Source organism: Dama dama, chromosome 17 (assembly GCF_033118175.1).
Source record: "Dama dama isolate Ldn47 chromosome 17, ASM3311817v1, whole genome shotgun sequence".
Lineage (NCBI taxonomy): Eukaryota > Metazoa > Chordata > Mammalia > Artiodactyla > Cervidae > Dama > Dama dama.
The window spans coordinates 25,689,766-25,713,024 of record NC_083697.1 but is presented as its reverse complement, the minus strand read 5'-3'; the positions used below and the strand labels follow the sequence as shown (position 1 = coordinate 25,713,024).

Here is a 23,259-nt window from a genome sequence, read left to right as displayed (position 1 = left end):
TCCTTTTCTCCTTTGCTTTTCGCTTCTCTTCTTTTCACAGCTATTTGTAAGGCCTCCTCAGACAGCCATTTTGCTTTTTTGCATTTCTTTTTCTTGGGGATGGTCTTGCTCCCTGTCTCCTATACAATGTCATGAACCTCCATCCATAGTTCATCAGGCACTCTGTCTATCAGATCTAGTCCCTTAAATCTATTTCTCACTTCCACTGTATAATCATAAGGGATTTGATTTAGGTCATATCTGAATGGTCTAGTGGTTTTCCCCACTTTCTTCAATTTAAGTCTGAATCTGGCAATAAGGAGTTCATGATCTGAGCCACAGTCAGCTCCTAGTCTTGTTTTTGCTGACTGTACAGAGCTTCTCCATCTTTGGCTGTAAAGAATATAATCATCTGATTTCGGTGCTGGCCATCTGGTGACGTCCATGTGTAGTCTTCTCTTGTGTTGTTGGAAGAGGGTGTTTTTTTCTATGACCCGCGTGTCACAGAAACATTGGCAAAACTCTATTAGCCTTTGCCCTACTTCATTCTGTACTCCAAGGCCAAATTTGCCTGTTAATCCATGTGTTTCTTGACTTCCTACTTTTGCATTCCAGTCCCCTATAATGAGAAGGACATCTCTTTTGGGTGTTAGTTCTAAAAGGTCTTGTAGGTCTTCACAGAACCATTCAACTTCAGCTTCTTCAGTGTTACTGGTCAGGGCATAGACTTGGATTACTGTGATATTGAATGGTTTGCCTTGGAAATGAACATAGATCATTTTATCGTTTTTGAGATTGCATCCAAGTACTGCGTTTCGGACTCTTTTGTTGACTATGATGGCTACTCCATTTCTTCTAAGGGATTCCTGCCCACAGTAGTAGATATAATGGTCTGAGTTAAATTCATGTGGTATATTTACCCAAAACTATGCTTTTAATACCATTCCTCTCATTCGAACATGTCTTGATAAAGATGTTTCCATAAAGATAAATTAGAATCTATTATTTCCAAATATTACATACTTACAGAGTTTAGGGACAAATGAATGGGTAACAGTGACATCATCAAATGAAAATAATAAAACTTCTAAGAAATCCTTTTACATTATCAACAATTATTAACTTACCTCACTAAGTGTTTTTCTATAAGGCTTATTTGGCAATAAACTTTTGTTCCCATTTTTCTCATATCATTGTATCTAGGCATATCTACCTTCCATAGTTTAGAAAATGAACTAGTGGCTGCCTTTGGTATATGCCAGCTTTCTGATCATGTTTTAATTATTTTTTTCTTCTCTTATGACCATACATTAAAGCCAAAACTAACAGTTATGATACTAATATCAATCATACATTATTACATATATTAATATTCTTCTTTAATCCGTTAGTATTAAAAAATTAAGTACTTATATGTTAAGATCTCAGTAATAACCCCAAAATCTTGATATCAACCTCTTGGAAGGATGGAAGGTGAGGCACTTCTTTAAAAGATTTATCACAGTTTCAGGAAGCTCCTGGTAAACAGAGAAAGAAAGTAATTATTTTAAACAATCCACTTAAAAATTTATATTTCTTACATCGTTTTCTACTTTAAGAAGTTTTGACTTCTTCAGAAAGCCTTTGCTTTAAAATAGTTTGCTACTGGATCCCAAGTATGTGAAATAAATTTTCAATAACAGATTAATGACAAACCTTTATAATGTCCAGACAACCATGCTCCTCAGCCAGAACTATTATAGTGTCATCTACACAGTCTATAAAAGAGGAAAATTACATGAAATAAAGCTGCTTTTACAACTTACCAGACTGGGAATTAAACTTTAATAACATTATTTTAAATTGTATAGTGCAATTTGGAACTTGGAATATTAAAAAGCTTGAGACTTTGTCAAGTTTCCTTATGTTTTAATAAATGAAAAAAGGCTTTATTTTATTTTTATGACTATAAGACTGCTTTTATTAAATACAATTGAAGAATGTACACACATTTTTCTGGTCTTTAAACTATAAGGTTTAGCCTATAGACACCATTTATAGATCTCCAAGACTCCTTAATAGCCATATTACCAATCTTTGAAATAAAAGTGATAAAATTGTAAAATTTTATACAATTTTATTTACAATTCATTGTTATTTAATATTCACTAATATTATTCTATACACAGCCATATCTGTAGACCCTATTAACCTGGACACCAATCTGACACTCTTTTATACAAAGTGCTCTATCACTCTTTTTCTCTCCTTTTTTTACCATACATCCTTAACTTATTCTACTCTAAAGTGGATTACACAAATATTTATAAGTGTGAATTACAAGTATTTGGATTATACACATGTGAAATATATGAGCTTGTTATAAGGAAAAATAAACATTCTTCCTCAGTCATTACTTACATATAATTCACTAAATGGAAAGCTCAAAGGTTATAGTACACTGAAGGTAACTGCTACAGAGAAGTGTAATTTTATAAGTTCATATTTTGATTCAAAAGTTAGTTTGATTGGCTAGATCATAAGGCTAAGATTATACCCCAGGACATTATAATTCCTTACAGTGAATAAGGAAAAGCTCTCCTATAGTACCTCAAGGGTGCTTAAACTGTCCTGTTAATGCTTATCACTGATCATCGGAAAACTGAAGAAAGTGAAGATATTTCAGTGTAGTCACTATTTTGATGAACACATTATGTGCATAATTACTCTCACTAAAGATTATATTTATAACTGAAAGATAATCAATTGTGAGACACTTACCCAGTGTAAGCAAAAATTTTAGTCTTTCAGAAATATCCAAACTCTGAAATAATTTTCTTCCCTACATAAAAGATAAAAGAAATTCTTGTTAACATTTACATATTCTTCCCAGGGAGGTTTTATTTTTCATTGCTGAAAATGATTTTTCAATTATCTCTATTTCGCTTCAGAGGTTTTATTAGATTTTTTTGAATTGGCTCCTCTAAAGAAAAATCACTGGTGACATACATTTTTTTAATGTTGCATAATGCTTACCATTTAAACATTTTGTATATCTAATAATCATTACATTTTAGTTTGATTTCAAGCATTCTTCATTTTTGAGACCCACATATATCTGTTTGTCTAGAGGGACTCCAGGAGTCTTATTTGATTAAGAGACCAAAATGTCTTATTACCCTTTCATCTACCCAACTAATTCTTACTTATATATCATGATCCAGGTAATCTGTTGTCTCCATTAAGAAATATTCACAACATTCCTTCCTCTTCTCAAAATGACTTAAGACAAGCATCTTTGTGTTTTCCATAGTAACTGGTATATTCCTTTATTTTAAGATACATATGTTATATTTTAGTTGTTTCCTTATTAGTTGGCTTCAGAGGGCTCCTTGAAAAAGAGTCTTGAATCAAGCACAACTTCAATGATTATGCGTTGAGCAACTATTGTGCGTCAAGCTGGACTTTCCACCATGAGTTATATACTATGGGTAAATTACTTGACCACTTTAAGCCTCACTTTTCTCGTTTATAAATTGGAATATTAACTATACACGCCATGTAGGTTGTGGTGAAGGTTATATGATGTATAAAAAACTGCTTAGCATTTTCTGCATAAAGAAAATGCTTCATAAATTTTGGCTATTATTATGTTTCTATTATTATAAACAAAGTAAACTTGTATGATCATTTAAAAAGACTTAGAAGGAGAAGGTGTAAGAAGACAGCTTGGTCTTTATGCAGCGAAAGAGGCTCTGATTTTCTTTTTTTTAATAGAGAAGAAAAAACTTTCTTAAAGTCTTATGAAATTAGAACTACAGGTGGAGAGATCATTGAAAACAAATTGCCCTTCCTCTCTCTCTTTTCAATCTCTTTATTACTATCAATATTAATCTTCTAGACCTAAATGTAAGGCCAGATAGCATAAAACTCTTATAGAAAAACATAAGCAGAACACTCTCTGACATAAATTGAAGCAAGATCTTTTTCGATCTACCTCCTGGAGTAATGAAAAACAAAAATAAACAAAAGGGACCTAATTAAACTTAAAAGCTTTTGCACAGCAAAGGAAATCATAAACAAAATGAAAAAAACCCACAGAATGGGAGAAAATATTTGCAAATAGAAATTTCCCCAAAGAAGACACACAGATGGCCAAAAAGCACATGAAAAGATGCCAAACATCATTAATTATTAGAGAAATGTAAATCAAAACTACAATGAAGTATCATCTTACACTGGTCAGAATGGCCATCATCAAAAAATCTATAAATAATAAATGCTGGAGAGGGTGTAGAGGAAAGAGAACAGTGCTACATTGTTGGTGAGAATGTAAACTGGTACAGCCTTTATGGAGAACAGTATGGAGATTCCTTAAAAAACTAAAAATAGAGCTACCATATGGTTAAGTGGGCATATATCCCAGGAAAGCCATAATTTGTAAAGATACATGCACCCTGAAGCCCACTGCAGTATTATTTACAATAGCCAGGACATGGAAGCAACCTAAATGTCCACTGAAAGAGGAATGGATAAAGAAGACGTGGTACAATGAAATACAAAGAAGATATGTACAGTGAAATATTACTCGGCCATGAAAAAGAATGAAATAATGCCATCTGCAGCATCATGGATGCACCTAGAGATTGCCATATTGAGTGAAACCAAAGTCATAAATATTGTATAATATTGCTTACATGTAGAATTTAAAAAAAATGGTACAAATGAATTTACCTACAAAACAAGAGTCACAGATGTAGAAAACAACTTCATGGTTTCTGGGGGTAAGGGGACGGAGGGATAAATTGAGATACTGGGGTTGACATATATAATACACACTACTATATATAAAACAGATAACTATTAAGGACCTACTGTAAAACACAGTAAGTGCTATACAGTACTCTGTAATGATCTATATGGGAAAAGTATCTAAAAAAGAGTGGATGTATGTGTATGTATAACTAAATCACTTTGATGTACCCCTGAAGCTAATACAACACTGTAAAACAACTATATTCCAATAGAAATTAAATTTTAAAAGACCCACCTTTAAAAAAACTAATCTTCTAAAACTGCAGGTTTGATTTCAGCTTGCTTAAAAACTTTAAATGTCCCCCCTACCTTATATAAAAATAATCCTCTCAATATGGCATTCAAAGTCTCCTAGGATATGGCTCCTATCCATTTTACTTATTAATTTATATTTAATATCTTGTATGAAATCTAAAGGTTTGATGAGGTAGAGGAAGATTTAAACCATCCTAAACCTGGACTGTTTAAACTTTGAGTACCTCTTAAAATGTCATAAAGCCCCTATTGTGGAATTAATATTTCCTTTCTTATAACTCATGCAGTTCTTTGTGCCTATCTTCAAAGTTTATGGATTTGCATTACATTATAGGCTCTTTGACAATACATTTTAATCACAGTTTATTCCTGTTGTATTATTATACACACAGAAAATACTCATCAACATTTGTTGAACTGAATTACTCATATAAGAAATACCCAGATCATAAGTAGTTTAAATATAAGTAATGGTAATAAAAAGGAAAAGCTACATTTGTCACATTTACACTTATGTATACTTTACATTCCAAGAAAATTCTTCATTTAGGCTATGATAGTAAACAAAAATGAGATTTACTATAATTTCATACCAATGAAAAGTAAGATGGTGTAGACAAAGGACAGCAAAGAATCAGCAAGTCTGGCATTTTCCCTTACAAAAAACAATGCCAATGTATAAGCTACCAAGTTATTGTTAACATTTAAGTGTTAATAATAAAAGCTAACATTTATGTACTGTGATATAATACCCTATACTAAGTACTTTATATATGTTTTTCATTTAATTTTTCCAATAGCTTTACAATATAGATATGATTATTTTTGAAAGTAGAACCAAAGCCTTAAGAAATTACATTAGTTACCTTAAGCCACGCAACTACACTTTGTTGCCTAAGATTTTAAACCAAGTTCTCTCTGACTATGAAAGCCTGTCTCTTAACTGTTGTGCTTTTACTACTGCTGCTGTTGAACTGGTACACAAAACACACGAAATGAAAATAATATCATCCTAATCCTTAGATATGGTAAAGATCAATGAGTTAATATTTTCAAAAATACTTTAAAAATCCACTGGAAGACAGAACAACAGATAAGTAATAAAACTGTCTGCCCCTAAAGACCTCATTGCCCAAGTAGACAAATATAACAAATGCTAAAATAGAAGAGAGCAAAGAAAACAGACTAACCATGGCAGGTACTTGGAGGCAGAATCAACAAAATATTAGCTGTCCCTCCAAACTCATCCTCATCTATCTATCAGGCACCTATCTATGGCCACACGAGTAAACTGTCAAGTGGAAAGTAGAGTGGATACCTATAACTTTTACATCATTTTCTTAAAAGACAGTTACCAAGAATTCACTCCTCTCCTTTTCTTATGGCTAAAAAGGAGGATAAAGCAGCCTCTTTCGGAGCGATCCCTGATAGCCTAAGTTTTGGCATGACATTGTGGAACAGAGCCCACTCTTTCTGAGGACTGTTATATGAGGGAGAAAAACATCTGTGTTCTTTAGGGCATTGCATTAAAAACAAAATCTTTATTATGATGATATTGGCATTTTATTTTTTTGGCTGCATGCACGTGGGATCTTTGTTCCCTGACCAGGGATGCAACTTGTGCCCCCTGCATTGGAAGCTCGAAGTTTTAACCAGCTGGACCACCAGGGAACTCTCTAAGCTACTGCATTTTTAATTCCTTTGTTTACAATAGCTGTATAGTCTTTATTACACAAATAAATATAGAGGATATTTCAGGAAGGCCTCATAAAAAGCCAACTCTTAATAAGTGAGTCTTAATGAAGACAGAATAGGGGAGAAAAAGGTATTTAAGGAAGAAAGAATACCATAGATGGGAGAGAGAGCATGAATATACCAAAATGTGTAACAGTTTTAGTGTAAATATTTCTAAATATGCTTTTTACACTTAATATAGTGTAAGTTTTTAATACTTAGTACAGGTAAAAATATTTCTAGGTATACCAAAATAATATACAAGTAAATTGTCAAGAGGAATTTTTTAAAAAATCAAATTGAGATTTCAGCCTTTTATCCCCATATCTAGTCAATTTGCAAAAAAAGATAAAAAGATGCTATTACTAAATAGCTTTCCTACCCCAAAATATTTTTCTAATAAACACACTATTTTTATTAGTTTAATATTTCTTTATACATACCACACAGAGCTCAAATAAAATGATTCCAAGAGACCAGACATCTGATTTGGGGCCAGAAGGCAATGGTTTCTCACTTGGCACATGATCACTGATTTTGAAAATTCCTTGCGCAATTACCTCAGGTGCCAAGTACGATGGATACCTAAAATGGTATAATTTAAGTATGAATTTATTACTATGAGCTAGAAAGGGGGAAATATGTATGTAGTGGCACATCTTTACTATCAGTACAGTATAATCCATACAAAAGTTCAATGAGGTTAAATGAACAACTCTTGCTAGGAAGAATTCTTAACTACCATCATACAGGCCTTATGTCTAGGAATCAAGAGGAAATACATGAGTCTCAAGGAATGTTAAACCTATCTCGCCTTCAGCTCCTTTGTTTTCCTCTGTATTAACACATTGCTTTCAGACTTCCAGGCTTCCAGGTGTTTTTCCTTCTTCCTTACTGCCTATCTTCTCTTTATACTTAACTCTTATTTAAATTTTATCTTTGAAAATAGTATTTGTTCTTCTGAATAGTAGGAATGTCAAAATCTGTAAAAACATATAAATTGAAATGTAAGACTCTTTCCAATCTCTGTACACCAGTCACTCACACATATTTATGCACAAATAAAGGTGACCACTTATCATCATTGCTCTATAGGGAAGTATAGTATATGCACTATTCTGTACTCTTTTTCACTCAAAATATATTTTAGAGATCATTCTTACAAAATAAGTATAGATTTGTCTCATTCTTTTTGAAAACTGTCAATAATTTCATTGCACTGATACACTTAATTTATGTGATACAACTCTGAAGGAGGCTATTTGGAAGTTGACTACTACTTTAAATGCTCAGATGGATATATTACAGATATCCCATTTCCCATAAATATATAGATGAAAGACAAATTCCTAGACATGGCACTACAAAGTCATAAGGTAGATGTATTTAAAATTTTTATATATACTGCCAAGTTGCCCTTTCAGGTTATGGCAATTTATATTCTCATAAGCAGTATATAAAGCTGCCTCTTTTCCTTAACCTTCACCTACATAAGTTTTTTTTTAAAAATTACTTTAGTAAATATGAAATACAGACTATTAAATATGAATAAGGTATAAAGAATAAAGCTTAAAAGAACACTTATGTACCTACCAACCAGTTTAAATAATGAATATGAAATTATCACTAAAAGTCCCTATTTTTGTGTTGATAATTCTCTTCCATTTATTTATTTACAGTTTTACCATGTTTGTAACCCTTAAAACTATTAATACGTTGTTTGAAAGTGAAAGGGAAGTCGCTCAGTCATGTCTGACTCTTTGCGACCCCATGGACTGTAGCCTACCAGGCTCCTCCCTCCATGGGATTCTCCAGGCAAGAATACTGGAGTGGGTTGCCATTTCCTTCTCCAGGGGATCTTCCCAACTCAGGGATCAAGCCCGGGTCTCCTGCACTGCAGGCAGATGCTCTAACCTCTAAGCCACCCGGGAAGCCCAGTCAAGCACATATCTGAACTTTATAGTACTGGAGTTATGCTGCCATTATTCCTTTGCGATTTGCTTTCTTTAGTCAACATTATTTATTTAAAAGAGCCATTCACATTGCTGTATGTAGATTTAAGTCATTAGTTTTTATGTCTGTTTTGTGAATATGTTGTTCATTCAAATGTCAATGATCATTTATTTCCTTTCTTTTGTATATAAACTATGTTGCTAGAAATAGTACGTGTATTTCTACACATAGTATGTTGCTGTGTAGCAACACTTCTAGCAAAAGTCTCCCCAGGAGTATAAAGCTAGCACTGAATTTCTAGGCCATAAGACATGTGCACTTTCAACTTCATAACACCACACCAAATGCTTCTTGAGAGGGGTTGTACCAATTTATACTCCTACTAGCGGTGTACAACAGATTCCATTGCTTACTTCTCCAAAACTTGTTGGACAGCAGTGACAGACTTTCTAATGTTTGGCCATCTGGGGGTGAGACTCACAAACCATTGTACAATAGTTTTCATCTGGATTTCCTTGATAACTGAAAAGGTTGAGGCACTTTCCATAGACTAAAATTGGCACTATGATGCCATTTTACCCTTAGTTGATCACATTGCTCTTGTAAATGAATGTGTGAAATCTCTTCAGATAAGTGAAGTCTAGTGGAAAAGCAATGACCTTGATATCATAAAGCCTGTATTCTAATTCCAGTCCTATCACATATTTTATATGTGGTGACTTATGCTCCAAATTCCTTTTTAATCAAGGACATGTTAATTAATATAAACAGTAAACATTAGGCTTATTTTTTAATATAGGTTATCTCCTTCCAACAAGTGCCTCTTCTTTAGCATTGCATTTTAACACTCAGAGAAAACTACCAGAACTCTGCCATGAGTATGACTGGTGAGATAAATATAAGTGGTTTTCACCATCTGTCTGATGTTTTAACAAGGTATTAAGCTACTGGCCAACTGAAATGAATGTCCAATTTCTAACTCATTACAGTATTTTGAAACAGATGTTAATGTTTTACTTTTTTGTTCCTTAATATTTGTCTTTTGAATCAACTGCAAGCTTTGTCTGGTGTAAATATTTTCTTTCATGACTTAGCTGTTTGATCACTTTATTTTTCCTGGCTAAGGTTTCACATTTTGCTCTTTGATACTTTCTGGTCAGACCTTTTGCATCCAAGACTTCAAAGTAAGCCAAACCAAATGGCACATGAGACCAATTCTATTCAAGCATTTTAAATTCAAATGTAACTCTTCAAAATGTTTGATATGCTTTAAAAAAAAATCACTTCCTTTCTTCTATTAATCATTATAACATAAAGCACCTTTAAGTAAAAGATAAAAAATTAAAGTAATTTTTGTTTGTCTTGTTTTTGGAGTTCTCACTTATATAAATTTAGACAAAACGAAGGATCACGCTTACTACAGCTGCCTAAAAGCTATTTCAAAGGGTAATTATCACACATGATGATGATACCAGAGCCTTACTATAAATTTAACTTTATTATTTGAAAAGGCTTTCTTTTAACAAATAAAGCATAGGCTATTTTTATAAAATACTGTTTTTGTGCTTGTGAGAACAACTATTTGTTGCCTACAGCCACATGATATTCAAAACTATAAACTATGAATTCATGCACATTAATAAGTAAGTCATCAAAACAGAAAATTTTCTATTAAATAATGAGCTTCTTGAAGTTAGGGACCTATCTTATCCATTTTCGTATATCCAGAAGCCTTAAGAAAAGGTGTTTAATAAATATTTTCTTAATAAATAAAGGAAGGTAAACAATTTAAGATCAGCTATGTTCAAACAGAAAATTTTAAGAAACCTAGAAGTTAATTTATAGAGCTAAAAAAATTCATAAATGAGATCATTTTTATGAACCTATTTGCAAGGCAGGAATAGAGATGCAGACATAGAGAATGGGCTTGTGGACACAGGAGAAGGGGAGGGTGGGACAAATTGGGAGAGTAGCACTGATACATATTCACTATTATGCCTAAAACAGATAGCTAGTGGGAAGTGACTTTATAGCACTGGGAGCCCAGTTCAGTGTTTTGTGATGACCTAGATGGTGGAATGGAGAGGGGGAGGGAAGCTCAAAAGGGGAAGGATATATGTACACAGACAGTGGATTCACAGAGCTGTGCGGTAGAAACTAACACAACATTGTAAAGCAATTATACTCCAATTAAAAAAAAAGAAATTTAAAACATCTACTTAAGTTTTCAAGCAATATTTCCTGCAGAAACATACACCACAACTCCAAACCACAATTTCCAATAATGGAGTGACAAAAACTGACTTTAGAGAGCCCAAAGGGCAACACACAAATGCATATCATTAAGCATATCACACAGCAATTAAAAAATATTCTTAAGGTCTTTAAAGAATAGTATTATATCAACTTTAATTTCCTGATTTTGATAATTATTTTGTGGTTCTGAAAGAAAACTCCTTACTTCAGAAATTACAAACTGAAATATTTAAGGGTAAAAGGCCATTATATACACGAATAATTCTTAAATAATTCAGAAAAAATTATATTATACACAACAACACATATATATATAAGATAAAAGAAAGAGAGAAAACAAAAGTTGTGAAATGTTAACATTTGGGGATTCTAAGTAAAGGCTATACGGGAAATTTTTGTACTATTTTGTAACTTCTATGTACCTAAAATAAGGTCAAAATTAAACACTTATAAAGGTATTATATTATTAACATATTTAAAAAGCAACCACACAATAAATATAATACAAATATCTATATTAAAAGCTTTAATTGAGTCCAGGATGAAGTAAACTTTCATTCTCTTTTTGGAGGCCAATATAAATCTGGAATTCCATATAAAGAAACTCTCCAAACTTACATAGACTTTCAGTTATAGAATCCACCCCATTACTGATAGTTACAGTGACCTGACTTGAGGCTTAATATCCAATTATATCTTAGAGAACCGGGATTTAAATTAAAAACATCAGAGAATAACATGAGAGTGATTTTTCTCAGTCTTTTCAGGAACACACATTATCATTTGTCAGCCTTTTTGCCTTAAATTTACTTCATTCTGAATGAAGTAAAGTTAATTTTTATAATATATAGTGAAGAAATTCAATAATCTGTTAGCCTCACTACTAATTCAATGAAATATGAATGTCAGGGAACTTTTGTATGCTAGCAAAAACTCATTGTCACCTCTTAAAAGTATATGGAGAATTAAGATATTTTTAATTTTAAAAAGGTAGTTTCATGTCAAAAATAACAAATTAACAAATATGCCCTTAATAAAAGATTAGAAAGTTTAAGATAGAACTAAAAAAAAAAAACAAAACCCAAAACATATTCTTACCCAATTGGGAAATCAACATCGTCACCATACGCTGTCATGTGATAAAGTCCAAATTTAGCCAATTTAACATGTCCCTACAATAATAAAGGAAGAAAAAAAATCACATAAAATATTTTCATACTACTGGCAGGGAAAATTATGATTATACATTTTATAAGTAACACTATCATATAGTCAGATACATTAAGGAAAATTATATTTTGATTTATTATAAATTTATTTTAAAAAATCTGTGCGTGTTTGACATCTGCTTTATGTTCATTACAAACATATACAAACACAACATATTATATATATATATCAGAACGACAAATAACATTTAAAAATTGTTGCTGCTTGTATTTCCCGAGCTCCTTTAAAAAACAAAATATGTTGTTAGTTGTCTTGAATCCTTGCTTAAAATATTTTGTTTTGATTTTCACAAAAGAAATTGTTTACAGGAATTGCAAGTCCATTTACAACGTTATGATTTAAACTTGATATGAAAGTTTTTAACTTGAAAAGGCATGTTCACAAATCAAGATATTAGTGAATCTGCTTTATTCCCAACAATTTTTATATTGTTTTAGAATAATCATAAATACCACAAAAGTAAGATTCTTAAAAGGCAAATGCATATTGTATAAATCTCTTAAGTTTTTCCCCTTTTAGATGTTTAGAACTTAAATTTTTTTTCAGTTTAGAAGTTCTTTTGCTTAAGAGCTGTATTTCCCAGAATTACAAAACATTTATATTTTAAAAACAATTTCAATTAGTTACTCTACTATCTTAACCATGAAATTATAAGCACCATTTTATCTTTATTTTTAATACCATAGAGCATATACTGAAAGTCTAGAAGAAAAAGAAAAATCCTACTGATACAAAAAATAATTCCCCAGAAAAAGTTTCCTCAAATTATTTTATATGCTTATGAAAAAATAATAAAATTCTTGAAAAAAATCACCTTGCTACCCATAATTTACATAATACCCACCATAGGAGTGGACTAGCTTCTTATTTAATCCCCCATAAGAATCCAAGCAGAGAATTAGCATTCCAGTTTAAAAAACAAGCTACATAAAAACAGCTGGTAAATAAAGAAAATAAATGACAAAGGAAAAAAGAAAGTAGAAAAGAAGAATAAAATGGAAAAAACACAATTCAGCTGTACTATGAGAAAAATATTCTATGTAAATAGTCAGAGAATCTTTTTTAAGATAAAAGCAAATTCACAGAAAGAGTGGACTGGGAAGTCTCAATGTGTATTTCACAAAATGAGTGAAAGGAAAAATAAAACATGAAGGCAGAAAATGAGTCCAGGGAAAAAAGAATAGTGCATGTAAGACACATGGATTTATATAATTAGAGATACTTTCTTTTTAAACAACCACAAGTACATAACGTTCATATAATCTTTTCATTACGAATACTCTTAAGACATTCTAATTCTTTCAGCAGGCTACAACCTGAAATAAAAAACCAAATATTTAATGTACTATTGATGATTACCTTTTGATCCAAAACGATATTATGAGGAGACAGTGCCCGGTGCACTATACCATGTTTATTCATATACTGCAAGCCCTGAAGTACCTCAAATGCTATGCACAGAACCTTCGAATAGCTACAAAGAAAACAAAAAGTCACAGATCAATAGATTGATTACAAAGCAGATACAGAACCTGTTTTTTTGTTTTATTTTTTAGAACCTGTTTTAAGAAATAAAATAAGGTTCAATGATAAAATTCAAAGATCTACCTATACATACACACACACACACACACACACACACATATATATATATATATATATTTTTTTTTTTTTTTTGACCATGAAGCTTGTGGGATTTTAGTTCCCTTTCCCCAACCTGGGCAGGCCCTCAGCAGGGAAAACATGGAGTACCTGGACTGCCAGGGAATTTCCCAAAGGGTTTTCTTTTTATTGTATCGCCTCTAATCAGAGAAAATAGACTCTATACATTTTCTAAAATATTTACTCAGGCATATTTGATTTTACAATTACAGCAGAATTGATCTTACAAAGAACCTACAGCTTCCAAACTACTCCAACTGCAGTCCCGTTCTCCAGGAAGGGAGATTAATATTGGCGGGGTGCAAATGACCTTTTGCAGGTTGGGCTTTAACAAATTATCAGGAAATTTCAGATATATGGCAGAACCAAATCAATGAAAACCATGGATTCTGGTCAAGACAAAAACACCTATGTCCCTGAAAAACAGCTATATTTTATGGCAGAGACATGAGCTTACTTTCTATATCAATCTGCAAGGCAATGTCCAGAAATTTATGATTTATCAAATATTTCTTTCTTTTCCTATGCTCTCTTAAGCCAACTTCCATAGGGATGCCCAGTTTCTTTCTCTCTCTCTCTCTCCTTCCCTCTCCCTGTCCTTTTTTTTTTTTTAAATAAAACATCACTCATATAGGAAGCTAGGAAGAATATACAGAAAAGTAGGGGAGACTAGTTCAAACCCAATCCCCCAAATCACTAATATTAGGGTATAGATTTCTTTTATTCTCATTTTTTTTAACATTTTAAATCATACTTTAAAAAATCAAATTAATATCTGAGTAACTACTAAATTAATTTTTAAAAGGTATAAATAAAAAGCTAATAATAGAGACATAATGAAGTAATTTTAAAAATAGTTAACCTAAAAGCAGGTAGAATAAAAGGAGAAAAGAACAAAGAACAAATGTAACAATTAGGGGAAAAACATCAAAAACACAATGAAGCTACTGTGTATGCAGTAGAGTGAGCAAAGGGTAAGGCTGATAGCAGATGAGGTCAGAGGTAGCAAGGTCAGAGGGTTAGATCACTTTAGGCCATTTAGGTCTTTGGCTTTTACTCTGAGGCAGATGGGAAGTGATTGGGACACCACTCTACTACATACAGGAAAAATTCACAGTAGAACTAAGCAGAGAAGGAAATAAAAACTTAAGCCAACTTAACCCCTAGCTCTCAAGAGATATCTCTATCATCAGGATTAATAGATGCTATAATTTTATAATTATAACTCTAGATGCTATAATTTTATAATTATAACTCTATTCATGAAGATTATCATCAGCTACCACCATTTTTATACCTCATTTTTGTGTTTTTTTCTTTAGCTAGAATACACTCATAAGAAAATTTTTCATAAGGGTGGCAGGAGTAGATATTTTAAAGCATGGCATGTCTTAAAATGTCTTACTATTGTATTTAAACATAGAATTTCTCCTTGTCTTCAAATGTTCTTTATTGATAGTGATAAATGTAATATCAGTCTGATCTTAATTCTGTTGTAGATACCTTGTTATTCCTCTCTGGAAGCTTTCAGGATTCTTTTACACTTCATATTCTTAGACCTATAAAAAATTTAGTCCAATATGTCCAGTGTGTGGGCATTTGAGAATTTGTAAGTATTAGGTGTGCCCGTTCAATCTAAAAATTCATGTTCCATCAAGACAAAGACATTAACAAGGAAAAGTTGATTTGTTGTACCTTTGATTATTTTCTCCCTCTACTGTATCTTTTAGTCAGAACTCTTAGGGGGCAGATGGAAATTAGATTTATTATATCAACTTGATGTTTTATTTCCTATGAGCATGGCCTATTATTTAATTTCCAAGATTTCTCTTCTGGTCTCTAGTCGTTCCTTTTCAGTACATCCCGTTCTTTGGCTTTGAATTTATTATTCTTTTGAGTCTCTCTGAGGATAATTACTAGAAATATTTTTAATTTAGGAAACAAAAAAGTGTGTTTATCTTCATTTCCTCTGGGCTAAGTTTTTTAAAAAAATTTTTTCTCCCTCGGCTCTCCTTCTCTCAAACTATTTCTTCCCTTGTATGTCTGGTAGGTTCCAGTTGTCAACCATACTTTAGAATAAAGCAATAAGTTGATATTCTACATGAAGTATGTAAATAAAACAATATAATTTACTATTTATAAAGAATGCTTATTAAACTGATCTATAGACTATTTTAATTTATCAAATAGCTCCTCCCATATTAAAGCACCACAATAGCCAGTATTAAGCAATAAGGAATCTGTGGCACAAGAACAATGTAGAAGTTATAATTTTCATTAACATCTGCAAAAAATGAAAACAAAAACCAACTACAAAAACGAAAAGATTCCAAACTTTAAAACAACTACAATAATATTGATAAAAATGTGCACAGGAAAGAATGCAAACCCCTCCCCTGTTAAAAACAAAGGAAAATTTTCCTTGAGGTTGATTAACAAATAAAACACAGGAACAGAGTTTCCTGTGATCATTTGTCTGAGTCAGCTTTCAGGCAGTAATCTCTCATCTTTGTTCTTTCTGTATCTCTCTGTCTCTGTCTCTCGCTCACACACATACAAACACACCTAACGCTTCACAAAATCTTAAAAGCTGATGCCATATTCAGCTGCGACACTAGAGGACCTCAGTTGCACACTATTTCAATACAGATGACTTTCTCATGAGATTGAAACCAAATCTTTAAAATGACTTTTTTTATTAAACCAGTTCTGAAACAGCTGAAAACAGAAGACTACATCTTCTACTTAATCTACCTGCTTTTTAGCTGATTCTAAGATATAACTGGAAAACACCTGCATGTCAAATAGCATTCATGCTATTACTGAGCTGATAAGCATTTACAACTGACACAGTTTTTTAAAGTATGAATTATAAAACCGAAGCTCATGACACATCTTTTCTTAGCTGTTACTAAAGACTATACATGAATTATGGTTAATGGAACCAGTATTTTTCAGTTTAAATCAGACAGGAAATCAGATTTGCTTTTCTGCCTGTTGTACTCTTATGATTTAACTTTTAAAATTATTTTAAAATATAAGTATAAAAGAGAATAAGAAGCTGATGCTCTTTTCTATAGTGGGAAGAAGAAATCAATACTTGTGAAATTTTGTATGCTTACTTGTTTTTAAAGCTGTATTTAACACTGCCAAGAACTTAAATTATGAAATGCTTTTAAAACTTATTTTGAAGTAGCCAGTATAATGCAACAACAAAGCAAAACATCATACATTCAATAACAATATGTTACAGTTTAATTGAAAACGGACTACAGAAGGAGAGTTAGGATAAAGAGAATGGGACTTGTACAATTTAAAAAAAAATGTAGGGGATAACAGGACTTTATTCTACACATTTTCTAAGTTTGAACCTTGTTAATAAAGAAATCTATCACTAACCTGGAAAACATAAATTAAATCAGGTCAGAAAATATTCTCTTCCTTTTGAAATTACTAATTATTAGCTACTTTCAGAGACTGGGAGGGTAAACATTTACTTTGTTACCATTGTTTCTGACAATCTGAAAAGTTTTAATAAGCATAAGAATCCTTGGTTGTTACAAACACATAGATATGACTAAAGACAGCTTTAAAATAATGATTGATAATTTCTGATTAAGCAAGATGACATTTTGAGATACCTTTATTTGCATTCAAATACGTCAATTAAGTGGCTATTATCTGCTTAGCATTATGATTTTAGGCCTCTGCATTTTTAGGCTCCATGAACACCAAGAATAAAAACTGATCTCCCACAATCAAAAAACTCACAGTATAGTTGAAAAGACAGATTTAAAAACTGACAATTTTAATATAGTTGAATTCAACATAATTTTCATACAGTTGTAATTCAACGATAAATTAGGAGATGATAATTAATCATCCTTTTCCTCAATCTTGAGAGGAAAAGAAAACAGAAAAATTTATTTATTACATTGGTTAGAACAAAATGACCTACAAAATCATAAATTTTGGGAAAGTAAGATTAAAAACTAAAAGAGAAAAACATGACTACCATCACCACCACTACCATCAAGAATAAATGTTGATAATTTCTAGGCATGAGTCAACTTGGGTGTATTTGGATTTTAAATATGGCTTAATGAATTTCAAATCTATTAAGTTAGTACAATACAAAGTATGTTTTGTTTATCCCTTTCCAGATGTATTTCAAAGGAAATTTATACTGTGCTCTTCTGAGACAATCTGTAAATTATCTGCAGCTGTTTAGCTTAGTTGGTTAAACTATACTGAGGCCAAGACCATGCGTTTAAAATCTATAAGGATTAGTTAGCTTCACATGTGTACAGCCACAGATTTTCATCTAACTCCAGCCAATATCCTGAAATACAGATAGTTTGTCAAGAGATATTGCTCAATGGCTACTTACTCAAAAGTCTTGATTTTCAACTAAAATCTTATATTTCTCTGTTCCCCATTCCTGAGAACCTGCTCTCTAATCTCATTAAGACCTTGAGGTCCCTTTTCTCTAAGCCTCCACTGTTATCTCAACCATTCTTTTTTTTTTTTTTTTTTGACATCCTTCTTTATTCTAGATCTATTCTGTAACTTCAATACTTTTTTTTTCTTTTGGCCAGGATCCTTAATGGCTTCTCATTCAATGGCTCTAGCCCTGGTAGAATTGTATATCTCTATATTCTGCAACTATACATAGTCGCAAGGTTTATTAATTCTATGGTAATAATTTCTGTTTATGTTTGTCTCTCTTGCTGTACCTTGAGGCAGTGGTACCTTGAGTACACTGAAGCTTATTCACCTTGGAATCCCTACGCCTATCACAGTGTCTATAAGGAATGTGCTCAATAAATGTATATCAAATAATAGGTGTTTCATAAATGTATACAGTGACATCCATGATGATACAAGAGGGTGAAGATCAAGTTTATCACCATTAAGGAAATAACAGCTCAAAAAAAAGTATGTTAGACTAGTAATGGGTTAACAGTATAAACTTCATTTATAAGAGTATATAATTCCTCAGTAAATCAAGAAAGCATGAATTGCTTAAGTTCAAACAATGCTTATACACAAAAAGTACTATCAATAATTTGTTAAGAACATACCTCTCCCTCTAGTCTTTTTTTATTGAAAAAAGAATGAGCCACCATATGGTGGCTTTTATAATAATCTTATCATCTAGCTAAAATTGAAAATTAGACTAAGTTGTTAGATTCTTACAATTTTTCTAGCTCAAAAAAATACTTGTTAGTATTTGGTATTTGAGTTGCATTCACATTAAATCTGCATATATCAAAGGGAGACAACATTTTTATGAATTTGAGTTATTCTATCCAAGAAAAAAGGAAGTGCTAATATTTGTTCAAGTCTACTTTAGTGTCTTGCAGAGTTTTATTACTTTTTAAAGGCAATTTTATTGGGGTGTAATTGATATACAAATACTGCACATATTTAACATATACAATTTGATGGGTTTGGACGTGGATACATTCATGAAACCATCACCAAGGTAACAGATATATCCATTACCTTCAAAAGTTTGTGTCCTTTTTGTGTATATGATAAGAGTAATGACTATTCAAAAATATGTAAGAGAGCACAGGGTGAAAAATTAATGAGGGGTCTGATTCTATCAGATTTAAAACATGACATGAAGATTCTTTTATAACCCTAATGTAAATCAACAGACAGCTAAAGAAAATGTGGTACATACATATGATAGAACATTATTCAGCCGTAAGAAAAGAAAGAAATTCTTGCCATTTCTGACAATACAGATGAACCTGGAGTACATGATGCTATGTGAAATACGCCAGACACAGAAGGACAAATACTGCATGATCCCACTTACATGAAGCATCTAAAAAAATAGTCAAACTTACAGAAGCAGAGAACAGAACAGTAGTTACCAGGGGTTAGGGAGAGAAGACAGAGAAGGCAATGGCACCCCACTCCAGTACTCTTGCCTAGAAAATCCCATGGACAGAGGAGCCTGGTAGGCTGCAGTCCATGGGGTCCCTAAGAGTCGGACATGACTGAGCGACTTCACTTTCACTTTTCACTTTCATGCATTGAAGAAGGAAATGGCAACCCACTCCAGTGTTCTTGCCTGGAGAATCCCAGGGACGGGGGAGCCTGGTGGGCTGCCGTCTACGAGGTCGTACAGAGTCAGACACGACTGAAGTGACTTAGCAGCAGCAGGGAGAGAAGAAAATGGGAGTTGTTCAAGTTTCAGTTATGCAACATCATTAGGTCCTAGAGATCTGGTATACAACATCATGCCTATAGTTAACAATACTGTGCTGCACTCTTAAAAATTTGTTAAGAGGGTAGATCTCATGTTAAGTGAGATCACACACAAATAAATAAGACTCAAGGAAACTTCTGCTATGTGTGAGTGTGTGTGTGCTCAGTCATGTGCTCACTCTTTGCGACCCTAAGAACTGTAGCCCGCCAGCTCCTCTGTCCATGGGATTCTTCAGGAAAAGAATACTGGAGTGGGTTGCCATTTCCCTCTCCAGGGGGTCTTCCCCACTGAGAGTGAACCTGTGTCTCCTCCACTGCAGGTGGATTCTTTAGAGCCATCATGATGATTTCATGGGTGCCTGCATATATCCAAACTCACCAAACATATACATTAAAATATTTACAGTTTTCTTGTATATTAATTATAACCCAATAAAAATATTAAAAAATAAATAAAATGAGAAAGTCTTATTCCTATCAGCCTCAAACCATCAGTTCTTTACAGTAGTTGCAAAGTTTCCAAGAAGAGATGTTATTCAGATTGCAAGAAACAGAGGCCAAGAAAGAGAAGGAGAGGTCAGGCTCGCAGACATGGATTTGGATTCACAGATGGATGGTAACTAAAATCACACATGCTGTTTCCTCAGATCCATAATCCACGATATTTAAGGGCCATTCCATAAGCCAAAATACCCATACAGTCAGCAAACCAAAGGAGGAAACACACTTCTGGATTCTATGAGTTCAAGATGTTCTTTCACCTTATAAAATCTGATCATTCCCACAGAAATTTTCCTTTTGGTCTAAAGCTTTCTTTACTAGGTATTAGCCTGAAGTAAAATGTTTAGAAAGAGGAAGCACAGATGAAATATAGTTAGCTACTGTGTGATTTAAGAAATGGAAAGGAAAAATAAAACACTAGGGATTAATGTTCAGATAATAAAACAACTGCATAACTCTGTGTTATCTTTAACCTAAACTCTCCTCCTATAATTTCAAGGTAAAAGAGCTCAACTAGTACAGAATTTTTAATGATTCACTGGTGTGTAAATTCAGAATTTGGAGAGGGGTATTTACAAGCGCTGAATTACTGCATTTGATGCTTTTAACTTGTCTTTTATCAATTACTAAATTTTAAAATTTTGTTAAAATATCGTAACATTTAACAGCAATTTTTCTTCTAGAGGAAAAAGAAAAAAGAAAGCTTTTGGAATTGAAAAAGGAAATAACTCATTTCACTACTGGCACACATGTTTGAGCCTAAAAGGATATAAAACTTAAGAATTAATTTGCTTCAGATTCAGATGTTTTGAAAAGGAAGTTGCATTGATTAACTGCTTACCAAAAGATTATTTTTTAGTAGATCTAAAAAAAAAAGTCCATCTGTCCATAAGTTGTTCATAACTTGTGAGACTAAGCATACTTTATAATTCAATTCTCACTCCAGAATAAAACAAGGTTGAAAGCTATAAGTCTGGAATGTGACTAATTCTCAATGGGCTACACTAAATTGAGAAATTTTTTTTCTAACTTGAATACTAGATAACTTTCCTTTCTCAGCAGAAAATTACTTTGAGAAGATCAAAATACATGTGGAAAGCATAGTTTAGTGGTTTGAGGTTCAGACATAAAGCCAGGAGACTTTGTCACTGATTTGCTATGCTTGAAGTGTGTTCCAACTTTATCCTGCCTCAGTTTGCAAATTTATAAAGTGGAAAATATAACACCAAACAGGGGCTAAATGGAAATCAGTGAGCTACTATTGGCCCTACAAAGAATGCTGACCATCTTAAAAGTAGAACAAAACAAAGTGCAAGCACCCTTGGGGTGTTTATAATAAATTATATAATACCATTTTGTTACACTATATCTACATATATATTTATATAAATTAACAAAGATTATAAACAGGCCTCACCAATTATTTCCAAAACACAGCACAATCAGAAGAAAGCTTTTCTAATTTCTCTGTAAGAATAAAATCACCATTTGATAAGCAGAACTGGAGGACCCAGGGTGATCTGGGTATATTTCTGCCCCATCAGTGTTTTCTTCTCCCAAGCAGCTTTACTATCCTGACACAGAAAACTCCAAAACCATTTTTTTTTTCATCAGCGTTTACTGATACTGGCACAAGGTAATAAGTTCCACTTGCCAAGCCCAGGCAGCATTTGGGATAATATAAAGCTGTAACTTTTCTCTAAGACAGAACCGATGATGGTTCATATTTGGTTGAATCTGCACCGTAGTTTGGACTTCCCAGGTGGTGCTAGTGGTAAAGAACCTATCTGCAGAGATGCAGATTTGATCCCCGGGGCAGGAAGACCCCTTGGAGGAGGGCATGGCAACCCACTCCAGTATTCTTGCCCAGGGAATCCCATGGACAGAGATGCCTGGCAGACTATAGTTCATAGCGTTGCAAAGAGCTGGAAATGGCTGAAGTGGTTTAGCATGCATGCACACACCCTAGTTCATTCCAAAGGCTTTTTTTTTAAATTAAACTTCCAATTTATTTACATATAACTGTGAACAAAGAATGAATATATTACTTTTACTGCTCGGAATTTTGATTTGAGAACAATTCACATTTTTTAAGTGGATCAACCGTTCACATTTTTTAGACAATCTGTCATCCCACCCCCAATTCATCACACCAGTGTACAGGGGAGGGCCTGCATTGTGTATACACTTTAATAAAATATCTGCTGCAAACACAAATTTACCAAACTGAAATGTTTAGTTCAATGTTATGTTGGTCTGCACTGAAATTATAAGAAATATGACTTTTGAAAGTTTCCTATTTTATTTATCAGAAGTTGAAGTGATACAGTAATCATATTTTGATCAAAGAATCAAAAAATAATCAAATTTTATTCTTATCTACTTTTATCACTTTGTAAGGTTCTTCATCCATAGAGAAGACAGAACAAGGCACGATGACTTTAATAGCCAGGGCTTTGTTCTCAAACTCAATGTATTAACGGAACTCTTCAGAGCTTTGTTTACTTACTTAACTCCTTTGTCCTAAGTCAGATTGCCTAAATAAGTCAGCTCTGTCTGTCTCTCCTAACCTTAAACTACAGTCACAGGTCTTACTACTATGATGCAAGAAAGATCAGATTCATTTCACAATGTTTTTAGAAGTGAGAGTAAGAGAAAGCTTTCACTCAA

The 23,259-nt window shown here is 32.7% G+C and overlaps 1 protein-coding gene across 3 annotated transcripts in view; it reads right to left on the bottom strand.

Moving 5' to 3' along the window:
• Positions 1-23,259, bottom strand: part of TBCK (TBC1 domain containing kinase) — a 201,035-nt gene that overhangs the window by 136,964 nt on the left and 40,812 nt on the right. For all 3 annotated transcript variants that reach the window (XM_061164259.1, XM_061164258.1, XM_061164257.1), the window contains 6 exons: positions 13,561-13,675; positions 12,070-12,143; positions 7,206-7,347; positions 2,740-2,800; positions 1,675-1,736; positions 1,435-1,496 (listed from right to left, as the gene is read on the bottom strand). In XM_061164259.1, coding sequence (XP_061020242.1) covers positions 1,435-1,496; positions 1,675-1,736; positions 2,740-2,800; positions 7,206-7,347; positions 12,070-12,143; positions 13,561-13,675 — 516 coding nt within the window. The remainder of the gene's footprint in view (positions 1-1,434; positions 1,497-1,674; positions 1,737-2,739; positions 2,801-7,205; positions 7,348-12,069; positions 12,144-13,560; positions 13,676-23,259) is intronic.